The 17,575-nt window shown below is 34.0% G+C and overlaps 1 protein-coding gene across 8 annotated transcripts in view; it reads left to right on the top strand.

The window, feature by feature from the left end:
- Nucleotides 1-17,575, top strand: part of RALGPS2 (Ral GEF with PH domain and SH3 binding motif 2) — a 158,409-nt gene that overhangs the window by 69,855 nt on the left and 70,979 nt on the right. For all 8 annotated transcript variants that reach the window (XM_049112183.1, XM_049112182.1, XM_049112188.1 and 5 more), the window contains 3 exons: nt 1,091-1,180; nt 6,416-6,508; nt 12,306-12,432. In XM_049112183.1, the coding sequence (XP_048968140.1) occupies nt 1,091-1,180; nt 6,416-6,508; nt 12,306-12,432 (310 nt within the window). The remainder of the gene's footprint in view (nt 1-1,090; nt 1,181-6,415; nt 6,509-12,305; nt 12,433-17,575) is intronic.

Raw genomic sequence — 17,575 nt, 5'->3', positions numbered from 1 at the left:
AATAAATGCAGCAAGAGAAAAGGAACATGGATTTCAAGGATGATCAGAATTTAGAGATGAGGTTGAATAGGGCATTCCACAAGAATAATATTTTATTAAAACTCATAACAATTCCAAATATACTAACAAATATGAAGAAAACTAAAATATAAACATTTTATATTTACATAGGTACATTTATAAAATCTATACAAAATATGTTCATTTTAGCAGTTTATAGATGAAAGCTTTAAGTGAAATCTGAAATGTTTCTCACTAAACAGGGAAAAAAATATATATGAGGCAATGACACTGTCTTTTGCACTGTCATTTCTTACTAATATACCCTGTTTTTAGAAATATATAAGTTTAAGCCAGCTGATAGTGCTTTGATTTTCTTTTCATGGTAAATGAATTTTTAAAATATGTTACATTATATCATATGGCAAGCAGACTACTTTCATCAGAGTAGATAGAGTATTTTAGTAGTGTTGTAGATCTAGTCTGCCTTCTAAAGAATGATTTTTAATGTTTTTAAAAAGAATTTGTGAATATGGTTTATTGAATTAGAGGAAGCATTACTGATTTTTAAAATACAATCTTAGTTTAATTTTAGAATGACTTAGATATATTTTTCTTCATGATATTTTCATTTTATTCATACCAAGAAACACTTGGGTTCCTTCACACTTAGGATTATGCTTAATGTAAATAAATGGCAGTGTGGGCCATTTTCAGCCACAGAAAAGCATGCTGTAAGCAGCATATTTTATAATGTCTGATCTTAAAGCTTATCTAATTCTGCCACAGTGTTTCAGAATATAGCAAAATCACTTATATTTGTGTAGTGTTCTTATTGTATCACTGGTTTTATTGCAATTTGTTCTTTTTCTTCACAATTTCTGTCTGCTTTTACAAATCAAAATTCATAGTGATGTTTTTATGTGTGCAGTATCTGATGATAGGGTGGATATATCCTGGCGGTGTGCTGGGAAAGAGTATAGTTTTTTAACCAACTATAGGTATAGTTCATCAAGTAGCTCTTGTTATTATTTGGGTTCTAGTGAGTAAAGAATCTTGCCATTCAACTATTTTTTGTTTTTATTTGCAGGTAAGCTTTTGGGTTGTTAGAGAAATTCTTCATGCTCAGACATTAAAAATTAGAGCAGAAGTTTTGAGCCACTATATTAAAACTGCTAAGGTAAGAAAGACTTATGTTTTTATTTTTGAGTCCAACCATTCTGCACTGTTTGTGAGTGAATGTTTGCCTCTGACACTTCATTTACTATTTAGTGACACTCAAAAATAAGACCTACTGATAATCTGTCAATTTTTTCAATTGAGTACCTGTTTTCTTTGCCTTTTTTGTATTTCTTCTGTCTTCCTTTTATATCTTTCTTCCCTCTCTCAGAGTAGCTGGATTATATTATTTATTTGACTGGATAAGTAGGCAGAAATCAGATTATGGTGAAGTATGATAGTTACAAAATATTAGACTCTTCCTGTAGGTAATTGGAAAAACCTTACAGGATTAAGTACAAAGATGCATATCAGTTATTTGCTTTTGAAATATGTCACTGCCAACCATGTGGAGAATGATAAGACTTCATTTATAGAAGAATAATACAAACAGGATATTAACCAAATATGTGAATGGATATTAACCAATATGTGAGTAGTAGTTGTAGGGCATGGATAATACATGCAGCAAGAGAAAAGGAACATGGATTTCAAGGATGGTCAGAATTTAGAAAGGAGGTTGAACAGGCCTTCCACAAGAATAATATTTTATTAAAACTCATAGCAATTCCAAACTTACATTAGATTCAGTAAAAGGTGGTATAATTGTAGCTACATTCTTCATTATTCTTATAATAAATACATAACTTATCCCATGTACAAATGAAAGTGGACTAAAATGAGGATACCATTTTTTCAGGTTTAAATTATTATAATTATGGTAAAATTGTAATTGTTGTAAAATTGTAATTACCGTAAAATATTAATTACTGTGAGCTGTAACGCTTCCGTATTTTCTGTGAGCACCTGGAAGCAATCGTATTCTAACATTCTATGGCACTAGGTGGCAGAGCTAGCTTTCTAACTATGATATTTTGTGGGAATGTCATAAAATGTTTAAAAACATTCTCTGTGATGTTTGATAAATATTGTGTTTTAGCTAACAGAAATTCATGTCTTTTCTCCAAAGAGTCTGAAGTTGTTTTATTGTTTTCTGGTATTTTGTTAGTTTTTTATGTGCTTTGCATATTCTACTCAAAACACCAAATTCTGTCTATCAGGCTTACTGTTATTCTCCTCATCAAGTAATCATTTAATTCCAGTTCAGACTCTTGAGCTTGAAGTTATTTCGACAGTAGCCCTAAATTCACAACTTTTTTGTCTCACACCATCTCTTATCCCTCCGTTCTGACTCTCTGCCTTCTATATTCAGTCTGTGTAAACTAGCAATACCTTTTTTCTTTTAGTAGATTATATCAGTTAGGATTTTCTAGAGAGGCAGGAAAAATATACATCTATATAAAATATATAAAGAAAATTAAGGAGTTGGCTCCAGTAGAAGGGGGAGGGGGCTGCCAAGTGTGAAATTTATTGTAGAGCAGGTGGATAGTCTAGAAAGTCAGACAGGAATTGAAGCTGCAGTCTTGAGTCACAATTTCCTCTCTGAGAAACCTTAGTTTTTATACTCATAAGGCATTTCAGCTGATTAGATGCAGCCTACCATATTATCAAATATAATCTCTTAATTAAAATAAACTGATTATAGATGTTAACCATATCTACAAAATTATTCCACAGCAACACCTAGATTGTTTCATTAAATAACTGGGTGCTATAGTCTAATCAAATTGACACACTAAACTGATCACATAGACACACAAAAAATTATAAAATAGATTTAAGGTATCAGAAGAATGGTGAAGTGGATACCCATGTACCCATTGCCCACTTTGAATTCCCATAGATCTCTTCATAAGCAACCCCCTACTCTCCCACTACATAAGGAACCATTGCCCTGAATTTTGTTTGCTTATCTTTTGTAGTTTTATACGTGTGTGTGTGTTCCTGAATAATATATTGTTGTATATATTTTTAATTTTGTTTAAATTATATCATTTCCTAATGACTTTCATACTTTTAGACCTTTTTTTTTTTTTAAACTCCAAACTGTTACTGGGTTTAGGGTATATCTCTGTAGTAGAGTGCTCTGTTGTTTGCATATACTACAAATTGTTGTTTGAATATAAACAAATTCTTGTTGTTATAAACATTGCTCCTATAAAGCTTTCTTGTGGAGTCTCTTGGTGCTCATATGAGGGTTGAAACCTTAGAAATACAGAGAGAAAAGATAAGTTACCTTTTAAAAAAATGACAAATGGCTTTCATTGAACATGATGAGAATAAACATTTTTTTATGTGTTGGCCATTTAGGTTTTCTCTCCTGAAATGTCTGTTCAAAATCTTTGAACAATTATCTATTATGGTGTCAGTCTTTTCATTGATTTTTGTAAGGGTTTTTTATTTAATTCTAGATGCTAGTTCTCTGTTACATTTTTTTCATATGCGTCTTTCTATTTGTGACTTAACACTGTTCATTTTATCTTTTGATATAGATATTCTTAACTTTAGTAGTCAAACTTACTGATTTTTAATTTTATTGTCTTATTTAAGAGTATCTCATTTAAGAAAGTTTTATAGCTTGATTTTTGTACTTGAGTATTTAATCCATGTGGAATAAATTTTTATATATGTATGAATTATGGATTATTATTCGTATTTTTCATATGAATAATCTGGCACCATTTTTTATTGACATATAATCGATATCTGTTAGTTTCAGGTGTACATCTTACTGATTCAGTGTTTTTACACATGAAATTATCTCAGTGATAAGTCTAATTACCATACAAAGTTATTACAATATATTTTACTGTATTTCCTATGCTGTACATCACATTCCCATGACTTATTTATTTATTTAATCCCCTTTGCCTGTTTCATCTACTCCTCCAAACCCTTCACTTTGGATAACCAATAGTTTGTATTCTATAAATGTTTGTTTTGGTTGTTCATTTAGTTTTTTTAGATTCCACATATAAGTGATATCATACTATATTTGTCTTTTTCTGTCTTATTTATTTCACTTAGCATAATACCCTCTAGACCCAACCAGGTTATCACAAATGGCAAAATTTCATTCTTTTTTTATGGCTGAATAATACTGCATTGTATCACATATACCACATCTTCTTTATCTGTTCATCTATTGATGGGCATGTGGGTCTATATCTTGGCTATTGTAAATAATGCTACAATGGACATTAGGGGTGCATATATCTCTTTGAATTGGGTGTTTTCATTTTCTTTGGTTAATTACCCACAAATAGAATTGCTGGGTCATATATGGTAGTTCTATTTTTAAATTTTTGAAGAACCTCCACAGTGCTTTCTGTAGTGGCTATATCAATTTACAGTCCCACCAGCAGTGTGTGAGGGTTCTTTTTCCCCACATACTTGCCAACACTTGTTATTTTGTGTGTCTCTGTGTGTGTGTATTTGATAGTAGCCAATCTGACCAGTATAAGAGGATATCTCACTGTGGCTTTGATTTGCATTTCCCTACTGATTAGTGATGTTGAGCATCTGACACCATTTCTAAAAATCCTTTGTTAAAGTAATCTTTATTTTATCTAACCTGGAAGTATCTTTATGTCACCTTGTTCTTAGAAAAATGCTATTCCATGGGACACGTGGGTGGCTCAGTGGTTGAGTGTCTGCCTTTGGCTCAGGGCATGATCTCAGGTCCTGGGATCAAGTCCTGCATCAGGCTCCCCACAGGGAGCCTGCTTCTCCCTCTGCCTATGTCTCTACGTCTGTGTGTGTGTGTGTGTGTGTGTGTGTGTGTGTGTGTGTGTCATGAATAAAATCTTTAAAAAGGAAGGAAGGAAGAAAAAAAGAAAAACAAACACACTTCTAGTGGTTCCTGGGGAGCTCAGCCAGTTAGGCATCTGTCTTCAGCTCAGGTCATGATCCCAGGGTCCTGGGACTGAGCCCCATTTTGGGCTCCCTACTCAGCAGAGAGCCTTCTTCTCCCTTTACCCTCTGCTTATGCTCTTGCTCTTTCTTTATCAAGTAAATAAATAAAATCTTTAGGGAAAAAAAATGCTATTCCATACTTACAGTTTTATGTATTTGTTTTTGTTTTTTACTCTGCTTGGGATTCCTTGAGCATCCTGACCCTAGAAATTAATATATTTTTCAGTAATCTGGGAAAAGAATCAGCCATTATCTCTCAGATATTGTTTCTGCCATTAATTTTTATCATCTTCTTCTGCAACTCCAACTAGATAAGTGTTGGCCTTTTTTCTCTGTGTTTCATGTCTCTTAACCTTTGTTTCATATTTTTAAAAAATTCTGTTTTTTATGTTGCATTCTGGATAATATCTTCATATTTAATCTTCATTTTATTTGAGGCCAATACCTGATACTGTTCTCCATTCATATGATTTCTTGTTTCTTTATGCTCTTTCAATTTCCATTTTTTAGAAATTGGGTTTTATTGAGTTCATATTTCTTGAAATTTTATGTAAATTCTTAGACCTGAGTTAAGGTGATATATTGACCAGAGTTTTCTAGAGAAATAGAACCCCTCTCCTTCCCTTAGTTCTAATGTTCAAAATGTATTTTTGCCTTGGAGTCTCTTGGTGGTAGGCAAGGACCATTGTAAATGATTTTCACATAGAACCATTAAGATGTAAGTATCTGGTAGTATGAGGAAATCTAGGAAATTAGCAATAAATGTCAAGTAGATCTGTTGGCAAACTGATGGAACCAAATGTTAGATGGGAGACTGTAAAAAGCAAGGTCTAGTATTGAGAAGCAAGTGGATGCCCCAACATGAATGACGAACAAAGGATCTGAGAATTCAGGCAGGAGGAAGCAGGAAATTAAGGACTGTGGAAAGCAGGTTTGAACCCTAACCCTGGAATTATGAGGGTACTGAGTAGGAAACTAGATCAGGATCCTGGGCACAGACCCTTTCTTGAAGCTGAGATCATAAGGCAGAGGCTTAGTATTTCAGTATATAAGGAAGAGACTCTTTACTAAAAACTGGGATGGATGATCATACTGGGTAAACTTGATACTGAGCCATAACTTTGGTTTTCTTAATTTATTACTGAACTAGAGGTAGTTTTGTTCCCAGAGCTTGAGGACAATGCCAGGTTAGAATGTGGAAGTTCTGTTGTGGGCCAAAATCAACTTATTGTTGGCTACTCTAAAGACAAATCTCATGATGAGGGTAAGAAGTACTGGAATACTACCAGTTGCCTAGATTTTACTTGTTGTTAATCTGAATTTTTCTTGTATATTATTCTCTTTATTTTTCATCTCCTCCCCCTCTTTCTTAAATCTTCAGAAACTGTATGAGCTGAATAACCTTCATGCACTTATGGCGGTGGTTTCTGGCTTACAGAGTGCCCCGATCTTCAGGTTAACTAAAACATGGGCGGTAAGTCATCTTCCTGGTTAATGAAAGAGTTAGACTTCCTGTTGAAAGTAAAGATGTATTTATTTTGTTTGTAGTTCTTAGTACGGTTGATATGATGATAATAGATATGATCTTTAAATTAGTTTGTACTCTATTTTTCTGAAACCTGCATTTTCCTCCCTCAAATGTTACACTGGACTTTTGAGGTAAATTATTGCTTGGTGCTTGGTTTTTGCTATCTAGCAAATTTTTGTAGAATCTGTATAAGCATCTATATAAGCATTTCATGTTTATTGATGGGAAGGTGTAAATTTTCTTTTTGCATTTAATGCAGGTTTTTCTGCATTTAATCTTTGCAAAGATTAAGCTTTTAGAAAGTTCAAAGAACATCTGAATTGCAACTTTTAAAGAATATTTACTTATTTAGATTTTCATTATTTTTTAGTCCGTAAACTCTTAGATTTTTTTCCCTCAGGAATTATGCAGTGTTGCTGCACATCCTGATATATGTTAATTGTATTTGGTTCTATCACTTTGACAAAGTCAGGGTGTGAATTTTTTGCAAATGTATGTACTTTCATATTTGAGTGACATGGTACTGCCTTCAAGCTTTCTGGGTATTTTTCATTTAGATTTTATATAAGTAAATTTTTAGATCTGATTAAATCTGTTCTTATTTAATAGTATTCTTTGGTGTCAAGGAATGATTTTGTTTATTACATTTTAATCAAAGGATTACTGTATTGTTTGAGTCCTATGATAAACTGATGACTTAACTTTTAAAAGTTTTTTTTTTCCTAACTTAAATATAACCGTTTTTAATTAGCCTAGTATTGCTTTTACATTTCATAGTATCTGAAGAGACAGATGTTTCTCATGAAAACCAGGGGGTTTTCTGTATTGGAAAAATATGAATATGGAAGAACTTATGATCCCCTTTATACTTTATTTGCATTTTAGAAGCACCTGGGTAAGGGGTTTTCTTACTCTAAAAATTCTTTTTTAATAAAATGGCCTTACTCTCTTTTCTTAAAATTTGAATTTCATTGGGGAATGGAAATGATTGTAAATATACAGTAATGAATTCCATCTTTGAAGTTTTAGGGAAAAGAATTATATTCTGATTTACGTTGTGGTTCAGAAATGAGATATATTTCCTGTGAGTTTATTTTCCTTGAAGATATTTTTGTTTTCTCCCTCATGTATTTGCATGGAAAAGAATTTTTTTTATTTCATAACAGTTTCATTATTAATCTGAATAAAATCTTTGGTGTTTATATTAAATTTTAAAATAGTCTATTCTGTGCCAGGCACTAATTGTTTGAAATACAATAGTAAATGATACAAAGTCCCAGCTACCATTATACTGAGAAAAGATAAACTGTAAATAAATAAATGATATATCATAAATAGTGATGAATGCTATGAAGAAAAATGAAGCAGGTTAAATAAGATAGAAGGGAAGATAGGCAAGTATTTTATATAGTACAATCAACCATTGAACAACACAGGAATTAAGGATGCCAACCTCCCTGCACAGTCAAAAATCCACATAAAGCTTTTGACTCCTTCCAAACATAACTACTAATAATAGCAGGCTGTTGATTTGGAAGTCTTACCAATAACATAGAGTTGATTAACATGTATTTTGTATGTTTATGTAATATATACTGTATTTTTACAATAAAGTAAGCTAAAGGAAAGAAAATCTTAAAATCATAAGGAAGAGAATATGTATTTACAGTACTGTGCTATAAAAAGTTCACATATAAGTGGACCCACATAGTTCAAACCCATATTGTTTGAGGGTTAACTGTATATGGGAAGAGAATCTCTGTTAAGTGACAGTTGAGTAGACAGCTGGAAGAACTGAGAGAACCATGTGTGTGGAAATCTGGGAGAAGAGAATTTCAAACAGAGATGATAGCAGTACAAAGACCCTGATAATGTACAGAGAATAGCAGGGTAGTCGGTGTTGCCAGAGTGGAATAAGCTATGGAGTAGTTGATGGTAGGAGATGAGTCCAAAGAGATCACATGAAATCAGATAATGGAGGTACTATTTACTGATATTCTGGGGGTATAGGGAAGGAGTGTTGGTGGCGGGGCAGGGAGGTTCTCTCTTAAACATACCAAGTTTGAGTTGGCTGATAAATATCCATGTGGAACTATAAGACCAGAGGTAGGTATACAAGTTTAAGGGAGGAGTTGGGGCTAGAGATATATTGCTTTTGATCATCAGCATAATCATAGTGTTTAAAACATGAGATTAGATAGGGTCACCTGGGTCGTTAGTACAGATGAAGAGCCCTGGAACCCTCCAAGATTTAGAGATTGGAAAAATGAGGAAGAAGGAAATATCAAAGGAAATTCTACAGTCTGGTAATAAAAGTGTTTCAAGAAAGAGTGATCACATGTGTCCAGTGCTGCTAATAAGTTGAATTACATGAGAACTCTGAGATGGCTATCAGATCTGGGCAGTTAGAGAGGATTGGCAACGTTGGCAAGAGTAGTTTCAGTATAGTGATAGAGTGAAAACTAATTGGATTTGAGAGAATGGTAGAGGAAAAAAAAATGGGATAGCAAGTATAGAGAATGCATTTGAGAAATTTTGCTGTAAAGGACAGAGTTGAGATGCTATAGAGAAATCTGGCAGTGAGAGAAGAATGTAAGACCAAAGATTTGTGGCATTTTGTTTTGTTTTTGGAGATGACCATGTTTGTATGCTGGTGCAATGGTCTAATAGGAAAAAAAATGGTAGGAGAGCAAGAACTTACTCCAGCAATACCCTTGATCAGGCAGGAGGGAATTTGATCCAGTACTGGAGTGGAGCAGGAATAGTTTATCCATTTTAACAGGAGAGCAGGAGATGCAGTTGGTAACAGATACAGATAAGTTGGTAGATGTGGTGTGAGATTCTATAGAAATTCTTCTGGTGTTTACTTCTTAATAAAATCTTTAAAAAATTATAAAATAGGGATCCCTGGGTGGCGCAGCGGTTTAGCGCCTGCCTTCAGCCCAGGGCGCGATCCTGGAGACCCGGGATCGAATCCCACGTCGGGCTCCCGGTGCATGGAGCCTGCTTCTCCCTCTGCCTGTGTCTCTGCCTCTCTCTCTCTCTGTGTGACTATCATAAATAAATAAAAAAAAAAAATTAAAAAAAAAATTATAAAATAAAATTTAGTTCCTCATTAATACTAGCCATATTGCCAGGACTCAGTAGTTGTGTGTGGCTAGTGGCTGTTGTATTGGGCAGCACAGACATAGATCATTTTCATCACACAAAATTTAATCAGACAGCACAGATCTAGTGCTTGAACTTGGAAGAGCTAGAGGATGTTAGAGAGGGAAAGAATTATGAAGAGCAAGGAGCCAGGATTGCACCCAACTCAAATTCAGGCTCATGTTACAAAAAAAAGAAAGAGAATGCATAAAGAAAGGGTTAAGAATGGAGCTTTGCAGAGATAGACCATGAGACCTGGAAGGTGTAATTAGAAAGGTGTAAATGGTCTAAACATCTACCAACAGGTGAATGGAATATTATTTATTATTTTAACATTAAAAAGGAATGAAATTTTGACACGTCCCACCATTGATGAATCTCTCTTTTTTTTTAATACTTTTATTTATTTATTCATGGAAGACACACAGAGAGAGGGAGAGATATGGGCAGAGGGAGAAGCTGCCCCATTTATTTAATTTCTTAAATTGCACATATGAGTGAAATCATGATACTTGTCTTTCTCTTACTTGATGTACTTCACTTAGCATTATGCCTATATCTATACACACTGTATATATAGCATCTTCTTTATCCATTCTTCTTGTTGAGGAACACTTGGGTTGCTTCTTTACTTGGCTATTATAAATAATGCTACAATAAACATGTTTAAGGAGTGCATAGATCTTTTCAAATTAGTTTTTTCATTTTCATTGGTTAAGTACGCAGTAGTGGAATTACTGGATCATATGGTTTATTCGATTTTTAGTTTTTTGAGGAACTTTCATACCATTTTCCTCAGTGGCTGCACCAATTTGCATTCCTACCAACAGTGTATTAGGGTTCCTTTTTGTCCACATCCTTGCCAACACAAAATACCAATAGTATTTTTCACAGAACTAGAACAAATAATTCTAAAATTTGTATAGAACCACAAGACACCCTAAATAGTCAAAGCAATCTTGAAAAAGAAGAACAAAGCTAGAGGCATCACCAGTAGATTTCAAGATATGCTACAGAGCTGTAGCAATCAAAACAGTATGTTACTGGCACAGAAATAGGCACATAGATCAATGGAACAGAATGGAGTCCAGAAATAAACCCATGCTTGTGTGGTCAATTAATCTATGACAGAGAAGGGAAAAAGACAGTCTCTGCAACAAATGGTGTTGGAAAAATTGGACAGCTACAGGCAAAAGAATGAAATTGTACCACTTTCTTACACCATACATAAAAATAAACTCAAATTAAATGTGATACCTGAAACTATAAAATCCTAGAAGAAAACATAGGGAGTAATTTCTTTGGCATCAACCATAGAAACATTTTCCTTGATATGTCTCCTTGGCGAGGGAAACGAACACAAAGTTTAACTTTTCGGACTACACCAAGTAAAAAGTTTCTATACAGCAAGAGAAACCATCAACAAAATAAAAGACAGCCTACTGAATGAGAAAATATTTTGCAAATGATATTCCAATAACGGGTTAATATCCAAAATATATAAAGAATGTATACAACTCAACACCAAAAAAACCAATCCAATTTAAAAATGGGCAAAGAACCTGAATAGACCTTTTTCCAAAGAAGACATGTCGATGCCCAACATGAAAAGATCCTCACCATCATTATCATCTGGGAAATGCAAATCAAAACTACAATGAGGTATCTATCACTTTACACCTGTCAGAATAGCCAAAATCAAAAACACAAGAAACAAGTAGTTAATACTACTTTGGGTGATTGACCTTGTTTTTCTTTTATTTCCCTTGATTGTTTCCGTTTTTTCAGTGGACACTCACTGCAAATCTACCCCTTAGACTTCCTTAAGTAATTTCAGTTGATTGTTCAATTGTATGTGACGTAGCCCTGATCATCAGGATTCAAGAAAAAATGTCTTGTTAAAAATCTAAAAATGGTGAATCACAGTTCTGTGGTTATTGTTAGGACTAACCGAGAAAAATTGTTACTGAAACCACAAAATTCAGTATTTATCTCTTAATGATTATGCAAGAATGATCTTTACCTTTGAGGAGGCAGGGTATAGTGTATTAAAATATTTGGACTGAATACGAATATATAATTATTTTAAGTTAGGAAAATAAAAAATTGCTCAACCATTTAAAACAGTGAAGATGAGAAATAGTGTTTTATAATTTACTACTTAGGAAGTTAGTGATTTTATGTACATACAAAGGATATTATATCTTATAAATGATGGATTTGGTTTTTTTAAAGATTTATTTATTTATTTTTAGAGAGAGCACAAGTAGGAGGCACAGAGGGAGAGGAAGAGAGAATCTCAAGCTGACTCTGCACTGAGCAGAGAGCTGGTTGTGGGACTCTATCTTAAGGGGCTGAGATCACAACCTGAACTGAAACGAAGAGTCCATTCCTTAACTGATTGCACCACCCAGGCACCCCTGGGTTTATTATCTTAATAGACATGTCTGATTTTGTTTTATTTATACAGTGCTGAAATATAGTTGAAGAAGGTATAACTTTGAAATTAATTTAAATTCATAGTAAATACAGTTTCCAGTCTTTGCTATAATAAAATGGAATTTGGGAATAACCGACTTTTCTGTTTGTTTTTTAGTTACTAAGTCGAAAAGACAAAACTACCTTTGAAAAATTAGAATATGTAATGAGTAAAGAAGATAACTACAAAAGACTAAGAGACTATATAAGTAGCTTAAAGATGACGCCTTGCATTCCCTATTTAGGTGAGTAGTGTAACTGTTGTTCCTTATGCCCAATTTTTCTGTCTTGATTAATCTGTAATTTATAGCAAATCCAAGATATTTTAAAAGTGTTTGTATCCTTTAAAGAAATAACTGCAAGACTGTTAAAAAAATGACTAAAATGTTACCTTGTTACCTAGAATAAATTTTCATATTAAATTAGCTTTCTGCCCTTAAGGTTTTTCATAGACTATCATTTTTTCTTAAAAATGGACTGTGGAGGGATCCCTGGGTGGCGCAGCGGTTTAGCGCCTGCCTTTGGCCCGGGGCGCGATCCTGGAGACCGGGATCGAATCCCACATCAGGCTCCCAGTGCATGGAGCCTGCTTCTCCCTCTGCCTATGTCTCTGCCTCTCTCTCTCTCTCTGTGTGACTATCATAAATAAATGAAAAAAAAATTTAAAAAAAATGGACTGTGGAACAGTAATACATTATAGCTCTTTTAGTAATGCTTTTAAAGAGTGAAACGGTAGTTTGCAATGACGTTTAATGCCACAAAAACATTTAATGTTAACTAAAGAAAGTGATCAGAAGATTTGTTGAATTTATTTTCAATGTCGTAAGTTCCTATTATTTTGTGTAGTTGGCAGATATTTTAGGATGAATTGTGAAAAGTAGTCTCAGTGAATGTGGGATTGTTGTTTTCCTGAATAGAATAAATTGTTTTAGCTGTGAAAATTTAGCTAAGTGCTAAAACCAAATGTGTACTTTATATATCATTTCTTTAAGAATTTACCTCTTTGTTGCATACTTTATAGTGTTTATAAATTCCAAAAAGTGTTTAACCAATAATATAAGGCTATTTTCAACTAAAAAGGAATAATGCTTTGTTAGGTGTTTCAATGAAGAAGTCTCAGACTGCCCATTTTAGAATGTCTGTAAATTTAAATACAGAAAATACTCTATGTGATCTTTGCCTAGCATCTATTAAGATAAATTGGTTTGATCCTGCGGAGAGAGTAATCAAAGGATAAAGATTTGTTTCTTTCTAATATCACTTTTTGTCCTCTATCTCCACTGTCTTTATGTAATTATGCTAGATTTTATAGTAATTATTTCTGAAAGTAATTGAAAACTCTGTTATTTGTTTAGATGTCTCAGTGTCATCTTTGAAGTTTTTATCGGTGACTAGAGGACAAAGTAGAGACGGGGCAATTGATAATACTCTGATTCAGCTGCAATACAGTATCAGCCTTAGCTTTTCAGAGAAGAGTTGAACTCACTAGAACCTTGTAGAACATTGTAGGATTCCAGTGAAAACGGAATGTTGTGCCTCCTGGTTGAAGGCAGAATATCCCAAGCACGGCATGGATGGTGGCCAACTACGTACCAGAGTACTGTGTCGGTTTCTTTGGTAAACAGCACAGGGCAATAGTATGCTTGACTCTGTCAGAGAGGCTCTAAGCTAGGTGCTAGGAGAGGCTTTGTTCATGTGTTCCACTGTTCACCATGGCCTTGGCTGTGCCCATTCTTGACAGTGTCATTGGGGGTGTGGAGGAATAAAGGATTTTTTAAAAATCAGTATCTTCATACTCCATAAGAACATAAAACTTTTTATTACTTAAAGAACATTAAACTAAGAATCAGCAACCCTCAATTCCAGAATGGCTCTTCTATACTAACTTTTTAAGTCATTGAATTTAATTGTCTTCTTGGAGCCTTGTTCTCTTTACCTGGAAATAGCACACAAAGGACTAGAATCATATTTTTCTCTAGACTAGATGACACCACGGTGATTTCTTCTAATTCACTTATTTTATAATTTAGAAAATTAAGGTCCAGAAAGGTGGAAGGCTTGACTTAGAGTCCAAAGACCTAGTTACTGACAGATCTGCATTCTCATGTCTTGTTCTAATGTCTTTCCAGTTGTTCCTGTTAAATTCTCATTCCAAAATTTACGGACTCTGTGATTGTTTCTCATTGAATGTTTTTCTCAAATTGCATAATTTATTCCTTTTAGAGAAGGAAATTAAGATTCTTTTTTGCTAAAAATGAATATAAATCTTGGTGTCATGATGTCTAGTTCAGGAGTCTGCTTTACATTTTTCCACAGTGGAGATTTTGGTCCAGGATTTGAAGTTGTCTGTGCATGCATACATTTTTACCCTGTTGTGCATATGAGAGAGAGAGAAAGAGAAAGGGAGCAAACCACCAGCATAGTTGGAGTTTAATGCAATCTGGAACGGTTGTCATCTATTAGTCTACCTGTTAATGTCAGTTCTTTGTCATTTTTCCCCCTTTGATTTCTAATTTTTGGATACCTCTCAGAAACATGAATCTCATCTCACTAGGCAATATGACAATAGCAGAGAATTCTAGTAAAAACCCAAAACGAACACAGTGATTATTCCTGTTGGTTATAGCAAATGAGGTGAATGTTGAGGTGCAGAAGTTGATCTGGAGAAAATATTAGAATAATTTTCTTTCCTTTATCTTCAGTGTGGTCTCCAGTGATTGACTCCTCCTCTTTTCAGTGCACTGTCCTTTTCTGTGTTCTCATGGCCCAGATTCTTCCTTCCCACTATTACCATGTCCTTCTCATTCATTTTATACCTAAGCTAATAAAAATTACCGTATTCATTTCCCCTTTTCTTCCTGTTTTCTTTTGCTCAGCAGGCTGTTGTCTCCCTCTACACTTGTAGGAATGTTCCCAGTAAAGCCACCATTGATTTCCTAGCTGAAATGTTTGATAGAGTTTTCTCAAGCTTCATCTTCATTTTGGGAGGTTGATAGTAATTATTTATTTCTTGAAATTTTCCAGTAGCACCAATTCTCTTGGTTTACCTTCTGCTTTCTGGCTTTTGTATTATTGACTCCTGTTTCTCTGCCTTTTCCTTACATCTGTTCTTTTAAAGTCTCGGTTCACGGTTTTACTTACTCGATAAAGTGGTCTCATTCAGACTTCTTCCAAAATTTACCCAATGGCTCCCATATCTAGCCTAGCAATTCCAGTACATCCAGCTGTCCAGCAGTTCCCAGAGCCTGTAACATTTTAGATATCAAATACTGGCTGGATGAGTTATCTGTAGGTAACTATAATTCAGCATATTTAGAAGTAACTTCATCCTCCTTCCTCCTTCCTCCAAACCTGTCTTCTCTCCTTGCTTAGTATACCAGTGAGCACGGTGTAGCATCATCTATACCACTCCACCACACTGAAAACCTGGGTTTTTACTAGAATTCTCCACTACTTGTCATATTGCCTAGTGAGATGAGATTCATGTTTCTGAGAGGTATCCAAAACTTAGAAATCAAAGGGGGAAAATGACGAAGAACTAACATTAAAATAGAGAACATACACTTTAGCATCTACGTAATCTTTTATGTTGGTAGTCTGCATGTAATAGTCCATCCCTGTGCTGGTTTATAAATAAGCATCTGAGATTGTGAGATAATTGTGGAACATTTAGCAATATAAACTTTTTGGTAGACTGGAGAAAGGAAAACTTAACATTCATTAGATAGTTATGACACAATTTAGTTTGTTTCCATTAAGGAAATAATCCTTTTAATGTAGTGACAGTTCTGTTTTGCTGTACAGCAAACCTTGAGATTAAATGTATTCCATCTTTCAAAATGTACATGCTTTTCTAAGAAAATGTGAAGCATTTTCAATTTATATAAATTTTGACTATTGATTTAACATCTTAGGTAGCTGGTAGCTGGTTTGTTTTTTCATTCTTGGTCTTTAATACTGAAATGTTTTAGAGAGTGAAGACTAAACAACAGCTTATATCCTGTTAATATTTACTTTTTTTCATACTTTGTTCTAATTTAAAATTAATTAGGACTTTGGTTTTTATATTTAAGTTGTCTAATTTTCAGAATCCTTTCCCACTCTTAGGAATCTAGGCCTAGTGCAGTTGCTGCAAATGTCAACATTTACAAGATGCCTTTGGATAGGACGGAACTTGCCCTGAAAGTGTAGGAAAGATGGCACTCATTATGCATACTAGTAGCTTCTATTTAACTCATCCTCCTCAGGAAACAAAATTTGCATAATGCTACTCTCTATCAATTGTGTTGCAAAGGTCCTATGGAAAGAGTGTATCAACCAAAAGAATCTATATGGTGTGCCTAGAAAAGGTGAAGGCAGGTCATCTGTTTGTTAGATGAGAGATAGGATCCAAACTTACAGTATTTTCCTTCTAAGAATTAAGTCCAAAACCAACCATTCTTAGAGAAGCTTTAAAAAGGAGGTGGTAGTTTATATGCTGACAAAATTCTTATTTTGATAACTGCCAAATTTATCTACAATTCAATGTGGATTAAATTATAAAAAGTAAAAATGTTTTCTTGGCTTTCACCTCATCGTCCCTTGAAAAATGGTCTCTTCTGTTGGTTTGCATTCAAGGTAAAAATTAGCCTGGGCAATATAGTGAAAAATTCTTAGAATAAGGATGCAGTATTTCTGGAGAGGAATAGTTTGGCAAATATCAAGGAAAAAATTGTTTTATATGAGAATTATTGCTTTAAATCTGAAAATTATTAACAGCACTCATTTGTTCTTGTCATTGGAGAAAAATCTTAAGGGGCTTATTGAAGAATCTGGTGTGGGAAGCTTTGCTTTGCTGGAGAGAGAAAAATAGGACATTGTGCAAAAATAAAAATAAGGTGTATGAAACATAAATATTCTTTTCATGTGCATATCCTAGCCCCATTTCTACTTTATTCATGTAGTTTAGGGGGAAAAGACAGTAGTTTAAAAGCATAGGATGTTTTCTGGGAAAGAAAACATATTTGTAAAACAATAGAAATAAATAATTGTTGTAGTTCTCTTTATTGTTTTTGATCAAGTAGAAGCAAAAAAGTTTCTGTAAGATCTGCCTTTCTGTAGTACATGAGTACATTATTCTGATGTGTCTTGATATGACTCCTCTCACTCTTATAGACACACCCCCCCCACACACACACACTTAATTTTTGATATGTTAGATTTTCATAATAGGCCTTTTGTTTTTTAAGAAAAGAAAAGCTATCCTTATAATCTTCTGTAATATAATATTCCCTCCATCCTTGATTCTGAAAAGCACCATTTTATTTTCATTGTGATGTTTCATTCATCTTTCTCTCCCTTTGGCAGAGTATAAGTCTTATCTCTTGGCCCAAGGTTTTATCCTTAGCA

Source organism: Canis lupus, chromosome 7, assembly GCF_003254725.2.
Source record: "Canis lupus dingo isolate Sandy chromosome 7, ASM325472v2, whole genome shotgun sequence".
NCBI lineage: Eukaryota > Metazoa > Chordata > Mammalia > Carnivora > Canidae > Canis > Canis lupus.
This window is presented reverse-complemented; position numbering and strand designations above follow the sequence as displayed.